At 35.3% G+C, this 24,149-nt stretch overlaps 1 protein-coding gene across 5 annotated transcripts in view; it reads left to right on the top strand.

Annotated features, from left to right (window-relative positions):
* Positions 1-23,866, top strand: part of NEDD1 (NEDD1 gamma-tubulin ring complex targeting factor) — a 47,180-nt gene extending 23,314 nt beyond the window's left edge. For 4 of the 5 annotated variants that reach the window (XM_032346695.1, XM_032346699.1, XM_032346696.1 and 1 more), the window contains 10 exons: positions 1,745-1,974; positions 3,408-3,609; positions 4,000-4,195; positions 8,731-8,859; positions 11,214-11,258; positions 12,567-12,769; positions 13,662-13,815; positions 14,707-14,863; positions 21,639-21,705; positions 22,142-23,866. In XM_032346695.1, coding sequence (XP_032202586.1) covers positions 1,745-1,974; positions 3,408-3,609; positions 4,000-4,195; positions 8,731-8,859; positions 11,214-11,258; positions 12,567-12,769; positions 13,662-13,815; positions 14,707-14,863; positions 21,639-21,705; positions 22,142-22,246 — 1,488 coding nt within the window. In that variant the 3' untranslated portion in view covers positions 22,247-23,866. The remainder of the gene's footprint in view (positions 1-1,744; positions 1,975-3,407; positions 3,610-3,999; positions 4,196-8,730; positions 8,860-11,213; positions 11,259-12,566; positions 12,770-13,661; positions 13,816-14,706; positions 14,864-21,638; positions 21,706-22,141) is intronic. The other variant, XM_032346697.1, reaches the window with a different exon arrangement.
* Positions 23,867-24,149: the final 283 nt, after the last annotated feature.

Raw genomic sequence — 24,149 nt, 5'->3', positions numbered from 1 at the left:
TAGATTATATGAAGGACCATAAGTATATAAACTCTTAATGTGCTACAGAATTTTTTTTAAATTAACGTTTTGCTAGGTTGATATGTGACTCTATAAACAATTGCAATTCACTAAGGATCTCTGTCCTTTTTTTTTTTTTTTTTAAGAGAGTGCACTTGCGGGTGGAGGGAGGGTCCGAGGGAGAGAGAGAACCTCAGGCAGACTTCACAGTCATCATGGAGCCTGACATAGGACTTGACCTCATGACCCTGAGATCATGATCTGAGCTGAAATTAAGAGTTGAACACTTAACGAGCTAAGTCACCCAGGTGCCTTCTATGTCTTTTATATAGTGGTCCCAGTAGTTTATTTTTCCTTGAGTGTAGACCAGAGGAAAGATTTGTCTGTTGGAGTTAATATACTTTTTCTCAATAAAAATGCAAAATATAAGCCAATATTTTCTCTTTGTACTCTAACTGTATCAAAATGAAGAGCCATATATAATACATGACCATAGTAATTATCTTAACATTAAGGTGTCTGGTAACAAATACTCCTTTTGTTTCCTTAGACAGAATTTATTTTGTATTATTCATAAATATTTTTGTTATTGAGGGCTGATACATATTATTTTGAAAATCTTAGAAATAGGTAGTATATGAGTTTTTAAGATATAGAAGGTGTGATTTCTGTGTGGTTTCTAGTGGTATATAGAAGCTTTTGGAGTATGATAGATTAGACAGAGAAAAACAAAAAAACCCCTTCAGATTTGACTTTTGTTTTGTGTCAGATTTATCTGGAACCTATATATATAGCTACTGTCTGCTTACTGAAGCCTGATTCACTGCTTTATTTGAAACTGTAAACTTAACTCTTTGAAAGCCAGTTTCCCACTGCTAGGGATTCTACTATTAATTTCTATACTTATATTGCTGTTTCTGTGCAGGGAAAAATTAAATGTAAGATACTTAAATGTAAATGTAAGATACTTAATCCTCAGCTCAGTAAGTGATAATATCAACACATGTTTGAAAGCAACATTTTAGGAAAAGTAGATAAAATTCATCTAGGTGTAATTCAAGATCTGTTTACTCAAACTGGATCTTTGTTTATTCTGATCCAGCAGAAACTAGAAAGAGAGAATGTTTCTACTATACCCCAAGGGATGTGTGTTTAGAGAAAGGCCAGTATTGCCCTCAAGACTGAAGCTTTTGAAAGGATATAGTCTATTCCTACTCTAGAGTGTTGTCAATTCTTTCTTTGTGGTTTAGTTAATTTTTTATAATACTTCAGATGCTAAATTGCCAGTACATCAAATGCTCAGATTCAAAAAATATATCCAAATATATTAAATATGTAGAGAAAATAAATTTGAAATATTGCTTATTTTCTGTCGGTGTTCTCTTATTCATGATTAGGCTGTGATTAGCTACTGGGCCTTTTATTATTGTAGGGTTCCTAACCCTGTAGTCAATCTCAACTTGTTATATTTTTCCTTTACAAAAGGGGAGGTTGAGGTAACTCTATTCCAAGATAATAAAATAATGACAAATGTTTAATTACTAGAATATTGGTATGTATTAGGATCATCTTTTAGTCCATTAAGTGATTTTTATGGTTGTCATAGTTGAAACCTGTTACTCTATAAACCAGAAAGTCCTAAATCCCCTGTGACTAGTGTGGTTGACTGTTGCCATTATTTATATTATATAAAATGTTCTTATGAATGCTTACAATTGCATAAAATTTATTCTTATCTTTACAGTCTGTTCGGCACCTGAAGTACTCCTTGTTTAAGAAATCACTACTGGGCAGTGTTTCGGATAATGGAATAGTAACTCTCTGGGATGTGAATAGTCAGAGTCCATACCATAACTTTGACAGTACGCATAAAGCTCCAGCTTCAGGCATTTGTTTTTCTCCTGTCAATGAATTGCTATTTGTGACTATAGGCTTGGATAAAAGAATCATTCTTTACGACACTTCAAGTAAGAAGTAAGTGTGACATGATCATTTCTTAATTTAGTAACAAATAACTATTATCTCATTAGCAGACATTTGTGATTTGCATAGACCTCTGATTAATGTTTGGGAGATCTTAAGTTTGTGTACTTGTTATCTAAAAGGATAGAATTTTCTCTTTTTCTTCCCAAGCAGGAAAAAATACATGAGATGTGGATATTCTTTAGAGTACATCTGGATGACAAATGTTGAGGATAGCGTGTTAATGATTGCACATCTTTATTTTAGCATGAAGGCACAGTATTCTTTTTCAGAAATACAACTAGATATGTGCATTTAAAAACAATGTGATTAATTTGCCTTAAAATTAATTTATTTTCAAGAGCAGGGTTTAAACTATTAATATTTTGGGCTGGATAATTCTTGCTTATGGAGGCTATCCTGGGCATTGGAGAATATTTAGCAGCATCCCTGGCCTCTATCCAACAGAGGCCAGTAGCACTCCCAATATTAGAAAAAGTAGCAAAATTGCCCCCAATTGAGAACCACTGATCTAGAGCTAAAGGGTACACAATCTTCTAAGTATCTGGGTCCATTGTGCCTTCTTATAGGTATGCTTAATTAGCTATTAAAAAAAAAAATGGGACAAGAGTGCTATGGGTATATTCAAGACACCTGACAATATCTAAAGATTACATGGAAGAAAATGGTAATGTTTTGACTAGGGAAGGACCTTCTGTCAGTCCTTGTTAATGCTTACTGTTACTTGTTTCATTTTCTTCTTTTAAAAATTCTCCTTTTTATTCTTTCTTTTTGAACTTTACCAAGAACCTTAAGTCAGTAAGCATTTCTCTCTCAGACCGGATAGCTGTGGCAAAGAGCCCAGCTTCAGCAGTTCAATGTCCATATCTCAGTTATCAGCAGTTCAGTGTCCCTGTATAAGCTTCATGAGGATCAAGCTGCAGGGATTCTGTTAGCTTTTTCTCAAGAAATGCACAGCTGGAAGAGCAGAGTAGCAGCTGCTCCCCTGCGAAAGGTCATAGTCCTCTTGAGACCTGAGCAGGTCAATAAATGGAAGGGGGATAGTTAGGGCCTCCTTAACCCTGAGGCTAGAGCCCTTGTTTGTGGAGTAACACCCAGGAAGTCTGTCATACTCACTGTGGAAGTAGTAATTACTCAAAGAAATAGTTGCTGCTTCTAGACAATGTGGAACATACCAATTGGAAGTGAATAGAAGGAAGAGGATGGAGTGTTCAGCAGTTCCTTTAGATGCTGTTGTATTAGAATGTCTTAAGTCTAGTTCTGAATTTATGCTTTATACAAATATTTGGGATGCATATTTCAAGTAACTTTGCCAAACTTTGCCAGTAACTTTGGTTTTGGCACATAGCTGTCTATATGTCACATATGCTTATATACCTGTATAGGCTCACATATCTAGGTATACTTTGTTACCCTTTTCAAAGGCTAGTGAAAACTTTAGTGGCCGACACCCCTCTAACTGCAGTAGACTTCATGCCTGATGGAGCCACTTTGGCTATTGGATCTTCCCGGGGGAAGATATATCAATATGATTTAAGGATGTTGAAATCACCAGTTAAAACCATCAGTGCTCACAAGACATCTGTGCGATGTATAGCATTTCAGTACTCCACTGCTCTTTCTAAGGTAAGGTATTTTCTTTCTTTTCATTGCTTTTGATTTTACTAAATAAGTCCAGTCCAGTTCAGAATATGGAAATCATATTTTGTCTATTAAATGCAGTGTAGTTTTACTTTATAATCATTTTTATATGAAAGCATTTTAAATGACTTTGGTACAAAGCCATTTGATACTTGGTTTTAAGACTGTTTTTTTGTACTTAATTCTCATATTTCTCTCTTTAAAAAATACTTTAAAAGGCTTTTTCCTTCAGCAGAAAACTCAGATCCACCAGCAGGCTTAGGATTTGTAAGGGAAATTATATATATTTTTAACCTAACAGGGAATTGATAAAATATTAATGTATAGTATGGAGCACTAGAAACCTGAGCTTTTAAATATTCCATTACATTTCAGTCAAGTTTAAATAAAGGCTGTTCAAATAAGCCCACAGCTGTGAACAAACGAGCCATTAATGTGAGTGCTACCAGTGGAGGAGTTCAGAATTCTGGAATCGTCAGGGAAGCAGCCACCACTCCTATTGGCACGGCTTTACCACAGCCCATGACAACAGCCGGGGGGAAAGGAGCAGTTGCTGTTCAAGACAAAGCAGGTAAATGCTGCTTAGGTAGAGTTTGTGGAGTTTCCACCCACCACAACACCGCAAATAGATTATTACCGCTTTCTTCGAGAACCTAAAACTCAAATTCACTTGTGTATTCAGGTAAAATTATTAGTAGATAGTGCACATGGAAGAAGTGACCATTTTAACTTGAGCTATAAATTTTTTAAAAATTAATGAAAGGTACTTATTCTGTTTAGCCGAATTTTTGTTGTAAGAAATATTATCTTAAAAACAGAATAATGCCAATTCAGAAATTATCCTGAATGTCACTCCAGATTAGATGACTTTCCGTTGTGTCTTCAGATTCAATCAGTAGAGAATATGATTCTGTGGTGCTATCATTTTGATTTGATCTCTGAGTCACAAAAACTATTAATGGCTTCTTTTATTTCATATTCAGAATGTAAAGTAAGTTGATGAAATGAGTATATTTAAGTGCAGGATAGTGCCTGGCACATATTAAGCAGTATATTAGTAGTTTATTAAAGAAAAATAAACAAAAGTGTTACAATTTTTAAGTAATTTCTTCTACTCTGATAATCATATTGATGAAATGGTTCTTAAAGAATTCATTTAGACTTTGTGAAAGTGTAATATGATGATAAACTTCCCTGTATTTACTGTAGAGAATACTCTTTTTCTCTAAATTACTGAAAACATTTTTTCTTTTAATTTTAAGAAGTTATGCTATACTGTCAACTTGCAACATATTTTTAAGTCTGTATTGTAGCGGCACCTCGGTGGTTGAGTTGGTTGAGTATCAGACTCTTGGTTTCAACTCAGGCAGTGATCTTAGGGTTGTGAGATCAAGTCCCACTCATTGGGCTCTATTCTCAGTAAGGAGTCAACTTGCAATTCTTTCTCTCTCTCCCTCTGCCCCTACCCCCACTTGCATGCAGCCTCTCTCTCAAATAAATAATCTTCAAAAAAATTAAAAAAATTTTAAGAAGTCTGTATGATATACCACTGTGTTTCCAAACTAGTCTCATTAGAAATGCACATATCTGTGTCTTTTTAAGGTTTTAGGACAAGTACTTAACTTGGACAAAAATATTTGTTGTACCTTTTCAGCGTGAGTTTACGATTTTCAGGTACAAGCAAAACTTTAATTTGTTAGCCTTGATAGTATGGAATGGTTTCAAAAAATATGTAATAAGTATATATCTTCATTATAAATTTTCTGTTAGTATCTACATTATCCTTACATAAAAGTCATTACATATTATATAGAAAAATAATTAATTCCTAATTTAAGAACTCCCAGAAACAAATATTATTCCTATATACTTAGAAGAAGAAATTCATTTTGAAATATAACTTGAGTAATGTTCACCAAGATATTGAATTAACAATATTATAAAAATCATCATTTTTAAAGATTATTTTATTACTGTTGCTTCTACTCATAATTTCCAAAATTAAACAAAATTTTCTCTAATTTACTCTGAGCTTTCTGAAGTCTCCTGTTATTCATTTAGTTTTTAATAAGGAAACTCGTGTAACAATGACAGCATTAATTAGGAAATGCAAGAGTTGGGTCTGCAGGGTCACTGATTAATGATAACTGTTGGCTGATTAACAGAGTTTCTGACAAAATGAATGTTTGCTCTGTATCCACAGAGTTAGAAACTTTTGTTTATTAATTTTATTTGAAATAATTGCAAACTTATAGAAAAATTTCAGATATAGTACAAAGAATTCCTGAGCTCTGGTATTCCATTTAGCTGATTTAGTGTTTTATAAATTTTGCCATATTTGCTTAATCATTTGCTTTCTCTGTCTCTCTCTCTCTCTCTCTCTCTCTCACACACACACACACACAAACATACACACACACACACTTCCCCCTTCTGAAACATTGAGAGTATGTTAAGTGTACATCTTAGGTCTGTGACTTCCTACCAGAATAACTCTGGAGAGTTTTCTTAACTACTCTGATTCTTATTTTCTCTTCCATAGATAATATTTAACTTTTAGGGTTATTGTGAAAACCAGAGAAAATGTATCAAAGTGCCTGGCACATGACAGGCAATCAGGAAATTTTGGTTTTGCTGATTTTGTCATCACAGTTATCATCATTGCTATTACTGTTATTTTAAACTTCCTGTAAAATGAATCTGAAATTGGAAAAAAGTTCACGTTACTTCTATTAAAGGTGTCAACCACTGCATCCCCCCCCAACAGGGCACAAGGGTTTGCCTTTCTCCGCATGCTCGCCAATACCAGTTGTTTCTTGTGTTGTTGATTTTAGCCTTTCTGACAGGTGTGAGGTAATACCTCATTATGGTTTTGACTTGTATTTCCCTGATGATGAGTGATGTTGATCATCTTTTTGTGTGTCTGTTGGCCATCTGGATCTCTTGTTTGGAGAAATGTCTCTTCATGTCTTCTGCCCATTTTTAAATTAGATTATTTACTTTTTGGGTGTTGAGTTTTATAATTTCTTTATGTATTTTGAATACTAACGCTTTATCAGATATGTCACTTGTGAATATCTTTTCCCATTCTGTAGGTTGCCTTTTAGTTCTGTTGTTCCCTTTGATGTGCAAGAGCTTTTTATTTTGATGCAGTCCCAGTAGTTTATTTTTGCTTTTGTTTCCATTGCCTTAGGAGACCTACCTAGAAAGAACTTTCTATGGCTGATGTCAGAGAGGTTGCTGCTTATGTTCTCCTTTAACACTTTAATGATTTCAAGATTTTAATGGTGGTCATATCTCACATTTAAGTCTTTAATCCATTTTGTGTATGGTGTAAGAAAGTGGTCTATTTCATTCTTTTGCATGTTCTTATCCACTTTTGTTGAAGAAACTTTTTCCCACTGGATATTCTTTCCTGCTTTGTCAAAGATCAGCTGATCATATGGTTGTGGGTTCTGTTCCGGGTTTTCTGTTCCACTGAGCTCTCTGTGTCTGTTTTTGTGCCAGCACCATACTCTCTTGATGAGTACAGCTTTGTACTTGAAGTCCAGAATTGTGATACGTTCTTGGCTATTTCTTAACTATAGAGAACAAACTGATAGTTACCAGAGGGGAGATAGTGGGGGAGGGAGGGTGAAACAGGTGATAGGGATAAAGGAGTGCACTTGTTGTGATGAGCACCTGGTGTTGCATGGAAATGTTGAATCACTATATTGTACCCCTGAAATTATTACATGGTATGTTAACCGACTGGAATTTAAATAAAAACTTAAAATAGAGAACTTCTGCAGACTTATTGCTAATGCTCATTTTTGGTAGGAAAACACTCGTTTAAGAAGTAAAAAAATGTCTTTAGCGCTACTTTCAAATGATACCAAACTTCTTTCTTAAAGTTCCAGAGGCTAAAGTTACATATTCATACATGTTTAAAGACTTAGAAGGAGAGAAAATTTCTCCTTTATAACAGTTTAACTCTTGATGTAAACACTTCAGTGACAATGATGTACAAATGTTCAGTAATATTTTAACATTTTATCAGCTGTTACTAGAAAAGTTTATTTTATTTGCCAGTTTTGGACATTTTTGGATATGCTGGCTGTTCTTTGTTTTTATCCCAGCTTTTCACTTTTCATTTGGGACCAAGAAGGCAAATAAAGCGCTATTTTAAATGTAGTACAGGGGAGACCTAGGTGGTACAGTCAGTTGAGCATCTGACAGCTCAGGTTGTGATCTCAAGGTTGTGCATTCCTGAATTCAAGCTCCAGCTCAGTAGGGAGTCAGCTTAAGACACTCTCCCTCTCTATCTGCTCCCCCAATAAGCCTTTTAAAAAAATGTAACACAGTAACATGCTACCAATTAAAGTACCAGACTTTGATCACAGCTCTTAAATCAGTAGAACTCATTCTTCAACCCAAAAATGACCAAGAAGCTACTGAGCCCACAGAGTTCCTCTTACAAATGCCTTGCACCATATACTGGCAGGGAAAATAAACTGCTGCACACTTCTTCAGTGTTGTCTACTATGCTATTTATGAGTTTAGTGTTCTGGTTTCTTTTGAAACTCTTAGTAAACTATCCTGAGGCTAGTAAAGTCATCTGAAGTCGATAATACTGAGAGCAGGGTTAAGCTTCCACAGTTAGTGAAGGAAAAGGCAGAAGAGGGAGAAAGGAGATCCATTTACTGCAGTTGTGGAAAGGAACTAACATTACTTGAATCTTGCTCTATGGTAGGCATCGTGCTCTATGCCTTACAGACTTTTTTAATCATTTGTAGATGCACATAAAAGGAGCCCGTTACAACAGAAGTTGGTTGTGTTCAGTATTTAAGAGGGTAGCAAAGTATATAAATCATTTTGGGAGAATTTCACCAAAATGGCTAAAATAAGGTGTTATCACTTAAATAAGTAGGTTATTTGCTTTTGAGAAGCCCTTCGTTCCATGCAAATCATGGTTAACTGAGCTGTTGTTAATGTTTTCTTTTCCTGGTGCTCACAGCTGTAATATTACCAATATATGCATAATACATTAATTTTTAGAATCTAGCTTCTGTGGTACATTTATTCAGATGTAGTAACAGTTATTTTTATATCTAATTTTCCTATAAGGTTTGCCTCGAAGCATAAACACTGATACTATATCTAAGGAAACGGACAGTGGGAAAAATCAGGATTTCTTCAGCTTTGATGATACCAGAAAAAGTAGTTTAGGTGACATGTTCTCACCTATCAGAGATGGTAAGTCTGTTCAGATCAGAGGATCATGTTCTTTTGCTGGCAGTCATTACATTTTTATTCTAGCTAAAAGATGTGGGTAATAGCTTCAGTCTGACTGTGTTCATGACAGTTGCTAATTTTCTCAGTCCCTGGGGTGGTATCTTTTCCTTTGCCCTGATATTTCAGATGTTACCATTCTGAAGTATATGCTTGTCATTTTCACATGGGAACTATGCAAATAGCTCTCAAGTTAGCATTTTAATTTCCACAGAAGTTTCTTAAAGGAATTTTTGCCTCCATAGGCAGTTTTTTCATTATATCTACTTCTAAATAAATCTTCTCAAAATCTTTTATATTTTTGATAGGCAAAAGAATATCTTTCTAACCTAAAAAATTTTAGATTATTAATATCTAATTGGTATATTTATTCATTGTTTTCATGGAGAAATATGGCTGGGTGATAGATTGCCTCATCTTTTACACTATGTGAAAATCACACACACACACACACACACACACACACACACACACACACCATTGCTGGGAGATGTTGCTACTAAAAAGAAAATAAAAACTTAAAAACTTTACTATTTTGATAAATAGAAACATTATATATCATTGTTCATACTATATGAACTAGGCACATTGGTTGGCTGTGTTTTTTTGATACTGATACTCATACTGTTTCATTAATTGGGTAGTCTCACTGCTAATAGCAGTATTATTAACAATATGGGTAAATTTCTAGAGCATCATTTGGCAGGTTAAACGTTCATACTCTTTGGCCTGTTAATTCTATTTCTATAAATTTACCTAATAACTTGTTTAGAGAATCTCACAAAGATTTGTATGTACTGTTTTTTTTTTTTTTAATAATAGCAGAACTCTGGAGCATATTTAAATGTCAACAGTAGCAGAATGTTTAAATTGTTACATCATAATCTTAAAAATTTCATTTTTTACTTCAAATTGTCTGTTTTTCCAAACTTTCTACAATTAATTTCATAATCAGAAAGAAAACGTACACATGTGATGGCACAGCATTATTTAGTGTATTCTGCCGTACCGTGGCCTGAAAATGACTACTCTAATTGCCAGGTCAGATTTTCCTATCTTCTACCTAATGAAAGAGGAAGGATTCCTTTCTTTCAGGACGAAGAGGGGTCAGACTACATAGTTAAAGAATAAAGAGAGGAAAGATGTGGGCAAAAGAGGGAAAAGTGGCTTGAGCTGGAGTTGAGAAAGGTTTTTGAGGTTAGTAACCATCTGGAAGCTTTGGCTTACGATAACCCCTGGGGTAACTTTTGAATTGAAGAATGTAAGGAAGGGATTTTTTTGAAAGGGTTTTGAGTTATAAATGAAATTCTCTTTAATGGTTTTTAAAAGAAATGAATAAAAGATAGAAATTCCTCTTTACTTTTTTAGAAATGTGATTAGAATTTGAGCTATTTGCCCTTCATTTATTAGCATTTCATAGTATTAATGAAAGAACATGTGTACTAAATACAGTACCGGTTTTCACTGTCAAGAGATTTATGTTTTGATTTCAAGAATGTGACTCTCCTTAGGTAAAAGGCTGAATCTGTGCTTCAGTTTCATCTTTTAAATAATACTTCTGCTAGAAAACTAATAACTTCTTAAAGTGTATGCGTGTTGTGTAGTTACTAGGTATATATACACACATGCAGGTAGATGGATGGGTGATACTCCTCCTACTATGATAATCGTGTATGGTAATTTATTGGCCATTTGACTTTTTTTATGACTTGTGCCCATTTTTCTATTAATTTGTTAAAATGGAGTTAGGCCATTTTTGGTTGTTAATTGCAAATGAAAAGTATTATACTATTGGAATGTTCTTATACATATTCTGCCATTAAAATGAATACTAATAAAATTTATTTATTTATTTTAGATTTATTTTTTTAATATCATTGTGATGCTCCCAAACTATTTTGACATTGTCTCAATTGATCCTCAAAACAATCTTATGAGATGGTCAGGACATTTTTCCCATGATATAGATGCAGAAGCTGAAGTTTAATTGTATTAAAAACTTGTTGTCTAAGGTCATAGAGCTATTAAATGGTATAGGCAGAATTGGATTATAGATTTCTGGAGCCTACTGCAATGCCTTTCTAGTATACCTTGCTGTCTCATTAAATGACCCTATACCATAGAATTACTCTTCATATTTGTTGCTATCTGTGCATGAAGTGAAAAGAATAAAAAGGGAAGTTTATAGAGTCCCAGCTGTTACTTCACTCAGATTTTCCTTCTTAAAATCAAACTCTTTGGGGAATGAATAGGAAACTTAAGTTGCTATGGCTTATTTTTCACAATTTTAAAAATTTGATTTTCTAATTTTATTATAGATGCTGTGGTTAACAAGGGAGGTGATGAATCCATAGGCAAAGATGGTAAGACCTGTTGAGAAGTATTTTTATTAAAATGAAAAGGGATATTGTGTTATCTATTGATATGTAACAAATTACCCCAATATCTTTTTAAAAGATTTATTTGAGAGAGAAAGAGGGAAAGAGACTCTCAAGCAGACTCCGCACTGAGCACAGAGCTGGACACAGGGCTTGATCTTATGACTCTGAAATCATGACCTGAGCCAAAACCAAGGGTTAGATGCTTAATGGAATGTACCTCCCAGGCACCCCCAAAGTACCCCAACATTTCAAAACTTAGAAGAACATTTATCATTTCATAACTGTGGGTTAAGAATCTGAGCATGGTTTAGCTGGGTGCCCTTGCTTCAGGTCTCTCTTGATGCTCTAATCGGGATTTAACAAGACTGCAGTCATACTAAGGCTTGACTGGATGGGGATCTACTTCAAGCCATTCATGTGGCCCTTGGTAGAAGATACCAGTCCCTTGTCCTGTGGGCCTCTCTGCAGGGCAACTAACAACATGGCAGCTGGCTTCCCTCAGAGTTGGTAAACAAGATAGTCAGAGATGGCATCAGAATGGAAGCCACTGCATGTTTGTAACCTAATCTTGGAAGTGACTTTTGCCGTATTCTTTTTGTTGGAAGCAAGTGACTAGGTCCTGCCCACATTCAAAGAGAGAGAATTACCCGAGGGCATGGGTCCATGATAGAAGGCAGGGATCATTCAGAGCCATCTTAGAGGCTGACTACCAAGATATATTACAGATACATACCAAATTTATGATTTTCAGTTATCAAAAACTAATAATATTGACTAAAACATTCATTGGGCTTTGCAATTTTCTTTTTTTTTTTTTTAAAGATTTTATTTATTTATTTGACAGAGAGAGAGATCACAAGCAGGCATAAAGGCAGGCAGAGAGAGAGGGAGGATGCAGACTCCCCACTGGGCAGAGAGCCCGACGTGGGGCTTGATCCCAGGACCCTGAGATCATGACCTGAGCCGAAGGCAGTGGCTTAACCCACTGAGCCACCCAGGCGCCCCAATTTTCAAAGTAGTTTTACATATAATATCACTTTTTAGTCTTACCTCTCAGGGAGATGGATATCATTATTCACATTTACTGATCGGGAAACAGAGTTTTGCAATTTTTGCCCAAGATTTTGTATACGTCAAGTAAGGGGTAGAGCTGACAAAGGAACCTGCCTTCTGAATCCAAATCACACATCTTTCTACCGTATTAACTTGTCTGTCGTGTTAAGTGCTTTTTTTAAATATCCAAGATTAAGGAAAATCATATGCAAATAGTGTTTTTCTCCTCTTTTTCAGGCCTTGAGTTTCTACCACAATTGAATTCAGTCCTTCCTCCAAGAAAAAATCCAGTAGCTTCAGGCACTTCAGTATTACATTCTAGTCCTCTTAATGTCTTTATGGGATCTCCAGGGAAAGAAGAAAATGAAAATCATGATCTGACAGCTGAATCTAAGAAAATATATCTGGGAAAACAGGAACCTAAGGACTCCCTCAAACAGGTATCTGCCTAAAAATGATACTGAGCTCAGTATGCGTTTGTCAGTAGCAGGCACATAATGAAGCTCATCACGAGGTAGAAAGCAGGCGGCTGCCAGGGGATATGTCCTAATTATCAACAGTGCTGTGCACTTACCAGGTAGAAAATATTCTTAAATCTTGATGTCACATGTTAAAAACTAAAGGATATTTTTGAAATCTGTCTTTGGAAATGTTGGAAGTAACAGCAGATGTAAACTTATGCTGTTTTTTCTAGGATAAAGATACTTGACTAGTTTAGTTTAGACCTGAGCTTTTTAGAATTTATTTCCATTGCAGCAGAAATCACCAAGTTGGTGGTCAAGTCATTTACCCTAAGTCTTAGAGCTAATTGATGGTGCTAAGAATGTAATGCATCCTCATTACCTTCTGCTATTAATACGGTATCCAAAATAGAAGTTAATTTGCTATATAAAGGCTTAAAGTGATCAGATATTACCAACAAGGTCGAGTGTGTCACATTTTCATATTGATTTTTTAGAATGATGTTGAAAAGATATTTAGGAAGTCCAAAAATGTCTTCTGACATATTTTTCAAATAGTTTTGGCTAGCTACCACCTGAGAGTTTGGGGATTTTTCATTTTATATTTTTTTGGCCTGTGATTACCATTTTCAGTGACACTCAATAGCAGCTGCTTATTAGTAAATGAGCTTTTCCTCATTGTGTTATCATTGAAATTACTTTTTGATTAGTAAAATTGATTTATTTTGCCACTAGTTCTAGCAATTTTTTTTCTTTCTATATCCCTTCTTATTCTTAAATTTTCTGATCCTAACTACGGGAAAAAAGAAAAGTAGGTACAAATTATATATGTAAAACCAGAATTGATATATTGTTTATTTTAAATGTGAAGTTTGCAAAGTTGATTTCTGGTGCTGAAACTGGAAATCTGAATACCTCTCCATCATCTCACCAAACAAGAAGTCCTGAGAAGTTTGAAAAGCCAGAGAAAGAAATTGAAGCTCAGTTCATTTACGAACCCCCCCTCATTGGATCCTCAACTCCAAGTAAGTACATAAAACTTCCTGATATTTGAAAGTGTTAAGTTGAAAACTCCCACAATTTAACTTGAAAAAGATAAATAAATAGAGTGACCATAGGCTAAGAAAATTAAGAGTTGAAACTTTACAGTGCTTGTCTACTCTGACTCTTACTAGAGGACAATGAGATAATGTGAATGGTTAAACTCAGTGACACTGATTTGATATTCTTTTGGTGTGAATTTTATTTTCAATGCAGTGTGTAAGCATCTTGATCTGATATGCACAGATAGGAATATAACGTAGGACCTTTTGAAAATGCATCATTAACTACCTGAAATTGTTTTTTTTTCCTCCTCCATACAGAAGTCCTATGTAGAGTTCATGCCACAGATCCTAAAAACTTGAGATCACATTTAATGGGATATTGGGTTCAGTTTTACAAGTTATATAGAGAAAACAACTCTTTGTTTAGAACCAACTCCCTTATATAGATATTTATATTTCTCTGAATATATTGTATTAGTGTAAACTCTGGGGCTTTGCTTGTAATGGTACTGTACTCCTATATTCTTTCTGTTTATTTGTTATAGTCTTGGTTTATCTAGTTTGTGGGATGGCATGTCACATTCATCTTTTATAAGAGGAAATAGTTCCAAGATTCTTCAAGATTAATCCCTCTGTCATATGTTATTATATTAGACAGTTGGCAGTTTATGTATATAGATAAATGACTATTAGAAATAATGTCATAGAAAGTTTTTAAGATTTGTATTCCAGACAGTGAGTTTTTCCTAAATGTCACAGGAACCCTGTCCTTTACCAGTTTTTCGAGTCTCCTCATGCCAAATCTTATTTACAAATGTTTGATGTCTCTTAGTCTAAGCTGACTATTGTTTTCTCCATTTTTAATTTTAGATCCAAAGATAGCATCCTCTGTCACGGCTGGAGTTGCCAGTTCACTATCAGAAAAAATAGCTGATACCATCGGAAATAATCGGCCAAATGCACCACTGACATCTGTTCAAATCCGTTTTATTCAGAACATGATACAGGAGACATTGGATGACTTTAGGTAGTAATTGAGAAATTGCTCTTTCTATCTAGACCATTAACTGGCTTTTTTTATTGGGTGTGAAACCGGAACCATAAGTAATATTGGAGATGACTACTTTTGCCTAGGTTTTGAGGTCCATAAAAACAATAGAAAACATGATGAGTTTTGTTGATCTTGCTGTATTGAACTTATTGAATACCAGCCAGGAAAATGCACATTTCCCTTGGACAGTTATCAGATAACTTGGGAGGGCAGTCTAGCAGGAAGGCTGCTGTCATGATTTTTTTTTTTAATCATCAAAATTTGGACAGATTCTGGTAAAGGTCCAATGGTATTCTCACATGAAATATTTGTAGATCACCTGTTAAGTATGCTATGCATAATAATGTAATAGAGAAATAATTTTTTAAAGGAATTCTGGATATTTTCAAACAGAATGCATCAGAATGTAATAGTGAATTAAAAGCGTTTTTTTTTTTTTGCCTGGGTCTATCCTTGTTTCCTCATCCTTTGAATTTAGAACACTGTAAGAATGTGTTTGACATTGTTGCTTCATTTTACCTATCATCTCAATATATATTGGAAGCTATTTTCAATTATTAGAATCTTTTGTGGATGTTTTCTTCCCTTTCCAACCTGTAGTTACTTAATATTCTAGCTATGATTTAGAATATGCTGAGCAAGACTGCTGGAGAAGATGTACAAGTTTTTGTACATCTTTCTAAAGATTTATTTACAAGTTTTTGTAAATCTTTCTAAAGATTTATTTAGAGAGAGAGCATGAATGGGAGGGGTAGAGGGAGAGAGAATCTCAAGCAGAGTCCCTGCTAAGTGGGGTTCAATTTCATGACCCTGAGATGAAGACCTGAACCGAGATCAAGAGTCAGACACTGACCAACTGTGCCACCAGGTGCCCCAGTGCATGTTTCTTTTTAATGTTAAAAGTGCTCTGAGGGGCGCCTGGGTGGTGCAGTCGATTGAGCATCTGTCTTCTGGTAGGTCATGATTCCAGGGTCCTGGGATCAAGCCCTGTCTCCCTGTGCCTGCCACTCCCCTTGCTTATTTACGTACTTTCTCTCTTTCTAAAATAAATAAATGAAATCTTTAAAAAAAAAAAAAACCTGATTTGGGGGCACCTGGGTGGTGTAGTTGGTTGAGCACCCGACTCTTGATCTAAGCTCACAGTTCTTGATCTCAGAGTCATGAGTTCAAGCCCCACATTGGGCTGCATCCTGGAAGTGGAGCATACTTTAAAAAAATAAAAAAGTGTTTTGAAAAAAATATTTGTAAATGTTAGCAAATATATATTTTTTTAATTATCATTTTTGGTCACTTTTTACATTTATAACATGCCCAGTATATGTGCTGGTTACTAAGGATACAAATATGAATGATCTGTCCACAAAGGCCTTCTAGTTGAATTGGGGGAGGTACGATGTGTCCTGTTATGATGTATGTTTCTTTAATGTGGATTAGTTCTTTGTGATTGATAAATAGGACAGTGATGACAACATGATGAGGGAATGTTGTTAGTTCCTGTAACAGCTGGCAAGACAAAATATATGAACATAACTGAAGGCAGCAAACCACCTATCAGTACCCATTTCTTTCTCTTTCCTTCCTCTTCACCTGGTTTGGCTTTGTGCTCTGTGTTTGGAAGGACTTATTTGTGATTATTCCCCATCTTTGGGTATTTTATCCTTGCCTCCATCCTTCACACCCCCAATCCTTTCTTCACTTTCCTTACCCCTTTTATCAAGTGACCATCGTGTTATAAAGGTAAAAATCATTGATTATTCACTATTTAACTATGCTAGTATTTTTTTACTAGGGTTTAATTGTTTTTTGTTAATGCTGTGGTTACGAAATTGCATACATTTTGAGTAGTCTGCCCTAATCCTTTTTCTTTAAGTCCTGTTAAGTCCTGTTATCTTCTTTCTTTGGTTTTCTTTTCTTTTCTTTTTTTTTTATTGTTTTAGTTTTATTATGGTGAGAACACTTACAATGAGATCTAGCCTCTTAATAAATTTTAACTGTACAATACAGTATTGCTAAACATAGGCACAGTGTTGTTGTACAGCAGATATCTGCAAGTTATTCATTTTGTTTAACTGAAATTTTGTGTTTGTCACTTGGCAATTCCCTATTTCCTTTACTCCCCAGCCTGATACCTACGATTCTGTTCTTTGCTTCCATGAGTTTGACTGTTTTAGATATCTCATAAAAGTGGAATCATGCAGTACTTCTCCTTCCGTAACTGGCTTATTTCACTTAGCATAATGTCTTCCAGGTTCGTCCATGTGGTTGTAGTGCGAGATTTCCTTTTTTTTTTTTTTTTTTTTTTTAAAGATTTTATTTATTTATTTGACAGACAGATCACAAGTAGGCAGAGAGGTAGGCAGAGAGAGAGAAGAGGAAGCAGGCCCCCTGCTAAGCAGACAGCCCAATGTGGAGCTCGATCCCAGGACCCTGGGATCATGACCTGAGCCGAAGGCAGAGGCTTCAACCCACTGAGCCATCCAAGTGCCCCTCCTTTTTTATGACTGAATAATATTCCATCACACACACACACACACACACACACACACACACTGTTTTAAAAAATGTGGTCATGTTATTTTTAAGAATATGAAGTTTTTCAGGAATGTATATATGTGGCAAAACAGCAGAATTGTCTGGGGACAGCGGACTTCAATATAATATGAGTAAAGCAGTGGTGGAAAGGGAGAAAACTCTTATGCCGGGCAGACTGAGAAAGATAGCACTGTTCTGCCATTAGCTTTCAGCACACCTTGCATGCCTGCACCTGGGGAGGGGCGGTGAGTAGGGGCCTCTCAACTCTTCTGCCCCTCCGGTAACCATTGGCAGCCTCTGCTTGGGACTCAGTGAGAACCCAGAATGGCTCAGAGGATTTCTATAAATTTGCCTGCTCTGATGTCAGCCTTCAGTAAGTCATGAAAAGCTATAGCTTACAGTGGAAGGACAGAGGGATTGTAGAGGGCTCCATTAGCTATGGAGGCTGCCTTCTCCACGAGAGTCTGGAGTGCTTCAGACGGGGTACTCTTAGTTGTCCTGTGCTCTCTCTTCATATGCCCTGTGCCTCTCTGCCTTAGGGTGTCTCTCAGTCCTCTTTCCCTGTCCCTAGTGATTTCCGTAAGCACTCAGTGAAGGCCTGTGGCAAATAGTTGGTGGGTGAATGGAGACTTTCTTTGTGGCTAGGGCTCCTTGGGTCCAGTACAACTTGGCCTTCAAAAATCTATAAAGATTTCAGTTAGTTCTCCTTACCTATCAATAGCAGCTGTGTCATCCCCCACCCCCGCCCACTTTCTACCCTCCCATCCCCCCTCCGCTCTGTTGAGGATGAAAACAATCTTAGGTCTCTTCTCCTAGGAGGGACTCATCATTTTCTGAATTTTCATTCATTTAGGTTTCTTTGCACTCTCAAGTTAAATATACAAATGTATGATTTTGTAGGTTATCTGGCTTGTCCTCATTATTAGAGTTGGAGAGATTATATACTAAGCAGAAGTTTGTGGGTCTGTTTTTATTGTCTTTCAAGAAGATTTAAGTTTCTTCTGGCAAGCAGATCACTTTGTTCCTGTACTTGCTGGCTTTCAGGTTTTCTTATGGCTAGTTTATATCTAGCTAGAATAAAGATTCCTAGGGTTTATTTAGTTTCTGCCCTTCCTAAGATATCAGCTGAATGTGTGGAGTATTCACCAGGCCTTTTTACCTCAGTGGGTCCTGAACTTTAACCTCCATTTCCGCAGCATCACGAGGCTGCCAGAATCTTTCTGGCATCTAGCTACAACTTCGTGTTTAATTTTCTGCCATCTAACCCAGTACAGGCATTGCTTAGGAGTCAACAGATAATGCAAGGGGGAAATTGTACAGTTTTAGGTTTAGTTTTCTCCAGGTACCTTCTTGGCACCTTGAAGCTTTGGATGCTTTAGCTGTTCCAAACCGTAGCACTCCCCAAGCTGGTGAGACTCTCTCAAGCTCCAGGCCACTTTCAGCCCAGCCTCTGTTCCCCACACTTGTCTAATCAGCACATCCCCCAGAGGGAAAAGCAGAGGTAAATGTGGGGCTTACCTAGTAGACTTCCCTTCTCTGCAAGACCATAGCCCCTCAAATCCTGACCACCTTAGTGGTTCTCTGATGCTTTGTTCATTTTGTTTTATTTCTGTTTTTTCAGATTTATTTATTAGAGAGAGAAAGAGCATGAGTGGTAGTGAGAGGCAGAAGGAGAGGGAGAAGCAGACTCCCAATCAGTGGGGAGCTGACTTATGGCTCCATTCCAGGACCCTAAGATCGTGACCTGAGCTGAAGGCAGCTCCTTAACTAACTGAGCCACTCAGGCACCCCCAGTTTGTTTAAGTACAGATTTTGTCATAATCGAAAGCAGAAGAGAATTTAAAAAAAAAAACAAAACAACAACAAAAAACCTCTTATAGTTGTAACAGAAAATGTACTTAGGAATAAATCTGACCAAAGATGGTAAAGATCTTTGTGGAAAAACACTTAAAAATTTATTGGAAAGCATTAACACTTAAATGGGAAGATATGAAGATGTCGGTTCTTTTAAATTGGTCTATAGATTGAGTGCAATTTCAATCAAATTCCAGCTGTGTTTTTTGGAAGATGGTGATAGGATAACCTCAAAATTTATGTGGAAGAAGAAAAGACCCAGGAATAACCAAGACACTCTAGAGAAGAACTAAGTTGAAGCTGATTTATTTGTCAGATGGGTAAGCTTAATTATTAAGCTATAATATAAATGCTACAAAATAGTGTAGCATTAGCTACAGATTGACCAAAGGAATCCAGTAGACCAGAGAAAAACCTGGGCATATATAGAAATGTGATATATGACGGAGGAAAAGTATAGATCCCTATTCCCTGCTATTAAAAAAAATCAATTCTACCCAGCATAAAAGTTTAAAGGGTAAAATTTTAGGCATGATAGGAGAATTATGACTTCAAGGGGGAAGTTATCAAAACATAAGAGAATACACTACCTATAAAAATAGATTGGCAAATTTGATTATAATATTAGGTCAGTAATTAGAGAATGTTGACAAGGACTGCTCATCATAAGACACCATTAACAAAGTGAAAGGACAAAAATCTATCTGTAGCACTCCAACAAAGGATCCAACAAAGAATCAGATGATGTAAAGAACTCTTAGAAATAAATAAGAAAAAAAGACAGTCAAGGGGTGCCTGGGGGGCTCAGTCACTTAAGTGTCTGCCTTCAGCTCAGGTCATGATCCCAGGATCCTGGGATCGGGTCCTGCATCAGGCTCCCTGCTCAGTGGGGAGTCTGCTTGTGCCTCTCTGCCTCCCCCTGCTTGTGCTCTCTTTCTCTTTCTCTCTCAAAGTCTTAAAAAAAAAGACATTCAATAGAAAAACAAGGTTAAAAAGCATGGACAGGCATTTCACAGAAGAGGAATCATCTACAAACATAAGGAAAGATGTTCAATCCTGTGGTTAATCAGAGAACTGAAAATGCAACAGGATACTCTATCATACTCATTAGATGGGAAAGTGTGAGAAGTCTGGCAAGACCCAAGTCTTGGTGTGGTCACAGACCAAACAGCAGGTATTGTTACACTGATGATAAGCACGTCCACTGATACCACCACTTCAGCAAATAATTTTTGTATTCTTTTGTAAAACTAAACAAGTATACATCTGGATCATACCTTTAACTCAGCATATCTACTCTTGGATCTGTCTTCTATAGTTATGGGCACATGTGGGTTGGGAAATATATATGTGATTGTTTATAACAATGTTGTAATAGTAAAATCTTGAAAACAATCTGTCAGTTGAAAGGAGAATTTGTACACTGATACAAATCAGTGACTTAAAGATATATAGAATATGAATGTTGAAAACAGGATATTGGGTTATTTTTTTAAGTGTACACTACTCAGTACTACATAGAATGTGGTATTTTTATAATGCTCAAAACCAAGCACAGCAGAAATAGATTGACTACAACTTCAGTGTTAGACGGGGTTTTTTTTTTTAAAAAAACATTTCTTTGCTTAAACAAAATTCAACAGAGTAGTGACTTCTTTCTTGGGCTTCTCCTAAGTGATGGAATCAGAGAGGAACACATAGGAAGCTTCTATGATTTTGGTAGTGTTCTAGCTCGTAAGTTGTGTGGTAGGTGACTGAATGATCCTTTTTATTTCCTAATTTTCATGTATTTTGTAGGCATGAATGAATTGCATTTTATAGTGTAACCTTTATTATAAGCACCCAAATAACTCTTTCCATTCTCCTAGAAGTTATTTTTTTAATAGCTAAAACATTGATAATAGTCAAAACGTTATGAACTAGTAAATTATATTTATTTCATTGTAATATGAACCCGTGTCTTGTCTTAATGATAATTTCTGTATTAAGGGATGTGTAGTACGAGAGTTCTGGAGGTATGTGTACAGCCAGGGTTCATATACTAGCTCTACCATTTACTGGTTGTCTGATTGGATAAGTTTTAACTGCTCTGTGGCTCAGTTCCTTCATTGGTAAAATGGTGGTAATAATTGCACCTGATGGTAAAGATTAAATGAGTTCTACCATTCAAAGTACAAGAAACAGTGCCTACAACATAGTAAATAAATTCTAAGTGCATTGGTATTTTTATTATTATTGTTATTATTACTATTCTTATTACTAACATCCAATAATTTGAAACAATGGGAAGTTTAGCAGTTTCTTGAATGGTCTAGAATTGGCAAAACCTTTATAATTCTAACAAGTATTTTATATTCTTCCCTAGAGAAGCATGCCATAGAGACATTGTGAATTTGCAAGTGGAGATGATTAAACAGTTTCACATGCAATTGGTAGGTATGACATATTTTATTTTAAATGAGTGTTGAATTGTGGATCTAAAAATAAAGAGTGATATATTTTTACTTTATTATATCTAGTTGCTAGAATAAATAAACAGAGAGTTTTAGAAATTCAGTAAGTAAAATAGTCACCCTTCTTTTTAACCTATAGTTAAGGCTACTTTTACACAGCTTTTATTTATTTGTTTATTTAAATAAGTAAGCTAAAAGCTTCCCACATGTGCAAATCTAAGCCTTCCAAATATATAACTTTCACCAGTGATCTTTCATTTATATTAACAAAGTAGTGAGGATGGTTAAGTAAAAGAAATACCATTCAGCTAGTTAATTGGACATGACAGAAATGATAGCTGAAAGTATGTAAAACAGCTTGCCAAATAAATGTGAAATACCAGTGATTTAAAAAGCATTTTTTTTTCTTTTCTAGAATGAAATGCACTCTTTGCTGGAAAGATACTCAGTGAATGAAGGTTTAGTGGCTGAAATTGAAAGACTACGAGAAGAAAACAAAAGACTGCGGGCCCACTTTTGAAATTTCAGTGAATACCTTAATGTTTTATAATTTGGGAAGCTTCTGGTGGCAGAACTGCATGGAATCAGTATTGTTTTCATCGTCTCTGGGAAAAAAGTTTTTTTCAAGTAAAATGGTGATGGGATTTTATACCAACCACTATTTCACCTTCTCTGTCAAAGATATTTATATTTTTATATTAAAAACTGTACAACATGTCATCTGCCTAACAGGAAAGTCAACAGGATCTTTAATTTCTGAAAGCTTTAGCTATACACTAAGTGCCCTTTTCCGTAAGAAATGAAAATTGTGCGAAAAAAATAGGTTATGTATGTTTTTTAATCACCTTTTTTAGCAGATAATATTTTTGATTGACAATTGCCTTCCAAATTTTTTTGGATGTTTGAGGATTAAAGAGTTTGATACGCCTTCTATTTTTATGGTGAAAGCAATTTTTAAATGGCAGTTGGTGTTTCTAAGCAATTGACTAGTAAAACACAAGGTTGGTTAGTAATTATTTTGTTAACTTGATAAAGTCAAGTATGACTATTATTTATTACTTGTACATTTCATAAGGGAATTTTGGATTGCACAGATTATTATATATCTATTGCATTTATATGTTTTGTACTTCTCACAAATCTCTACTCCTGTTTGGTATTTTTTAGCTAATTTCACCTTACCTATGAAAACGTTTAGGGGTTTATAAGACTTGACTAGAACTGCATATCTGCTGATTATCTTATGAATTAATAACATGCAAAGTTATTCTGTAAAGTTGTAATCAACATGATTCAACTTATAATCAGTGAAAATGTTATATTAGATGCTAAGTATTCAGTATTAGTCCCATTTTTTCCCTTCCAAATGAGAAGTGTGAATTATTTTGTTTTGTGGTTTATATCATTAACTTTCTCTAATTCTGTGTGTGCTGTGTGTAATGTTTTTATGCTACTGACCTTACTATGAAATTTAGAAAGGTTAACTGTCAAAAGAATTCACAGCTCTCTGGTACCCGCTATGATATACAGTCTTGGTGATACAAGATTAGGAGGGCTACTGGCTTCTTTACCTTCTTGTAGTCTCTTGTCCCAAAGATTTAAACTATATACTCTATATACAGCACTCCTACCCAGTTTGACTTCTGAGGTAAAAATATTTACTAAAATAAAAAGGAAATCTAGCTAGTTTACTAACTTTATGATTTTCCAAAGTGGTAGAAGTTTTAAGGATATATTTAATAAGTGTAAACGTCCTAATAATTACTTCAGGAAATAAAAACAAATATTACTTTTTCCCAGTGTGGCTCAGAGAATATGTTTGTGTTGAAAACGTGTAAATGAGTGCTGATGTTATCTTTTTTCCTGACAGATTATTGGAAGCATTATGATTTGTAACAAGTTGCCTTGTATATCATTATCAAACAGGTTTAGAAAACATAAAAGTGTGTTCTGCCTACAGGCTGTATTTAAGTCCATTAATATTTCCTATTGCCTTTTTCTGTAAATGCACATAATGTGTATTAAAAGAGGTAGGATAAATAAAACAATTTTAGTAATCGTATGCATATAGATGAAACATTTTGTCATGGAATTTAAAAGTTAAATACAAAAAATAAAATGTTTATATGGTAAAAATGAGGTGCCTAAATTGAACTTTTGCCTATGGCCAAAATGGAATAAGAGAGATTGGATTTACCTATTTGAAAGTCTAAAAGTGCAAAATATGAGACAGTTTTCAAATATCAGGTATTGGGCAAAACAGGGCAGTGTCCCCTGAGAGAGGGAAACAGATGAGACCCAAGAAACCCGATGAACCTTTAAGTACAGGAAATAAAACTATACCAAAATACGTAATAATCAAATTCGTTAAAACTGGTTTCAGAGGAAAACTCTTAAAAGCAGCTAAATTTAAAAGACACAGA

Source organism: Mustela erminea, chromosome 6, assembly GCF_009829155.1.
Source record: "Mustela erminea isolate mMusErm1 chromosome 6, mMusErm1.Pri, whole genome shotgun sequence".
NCBI lineage: Eukaryota > Metazoa > Chordata > Mammalia > Carnivora > Mustelidae > Mustela > Mustela erminea.
This window is presented reverse-complemented; position numbering and strand designations above follow the sequence as displayed.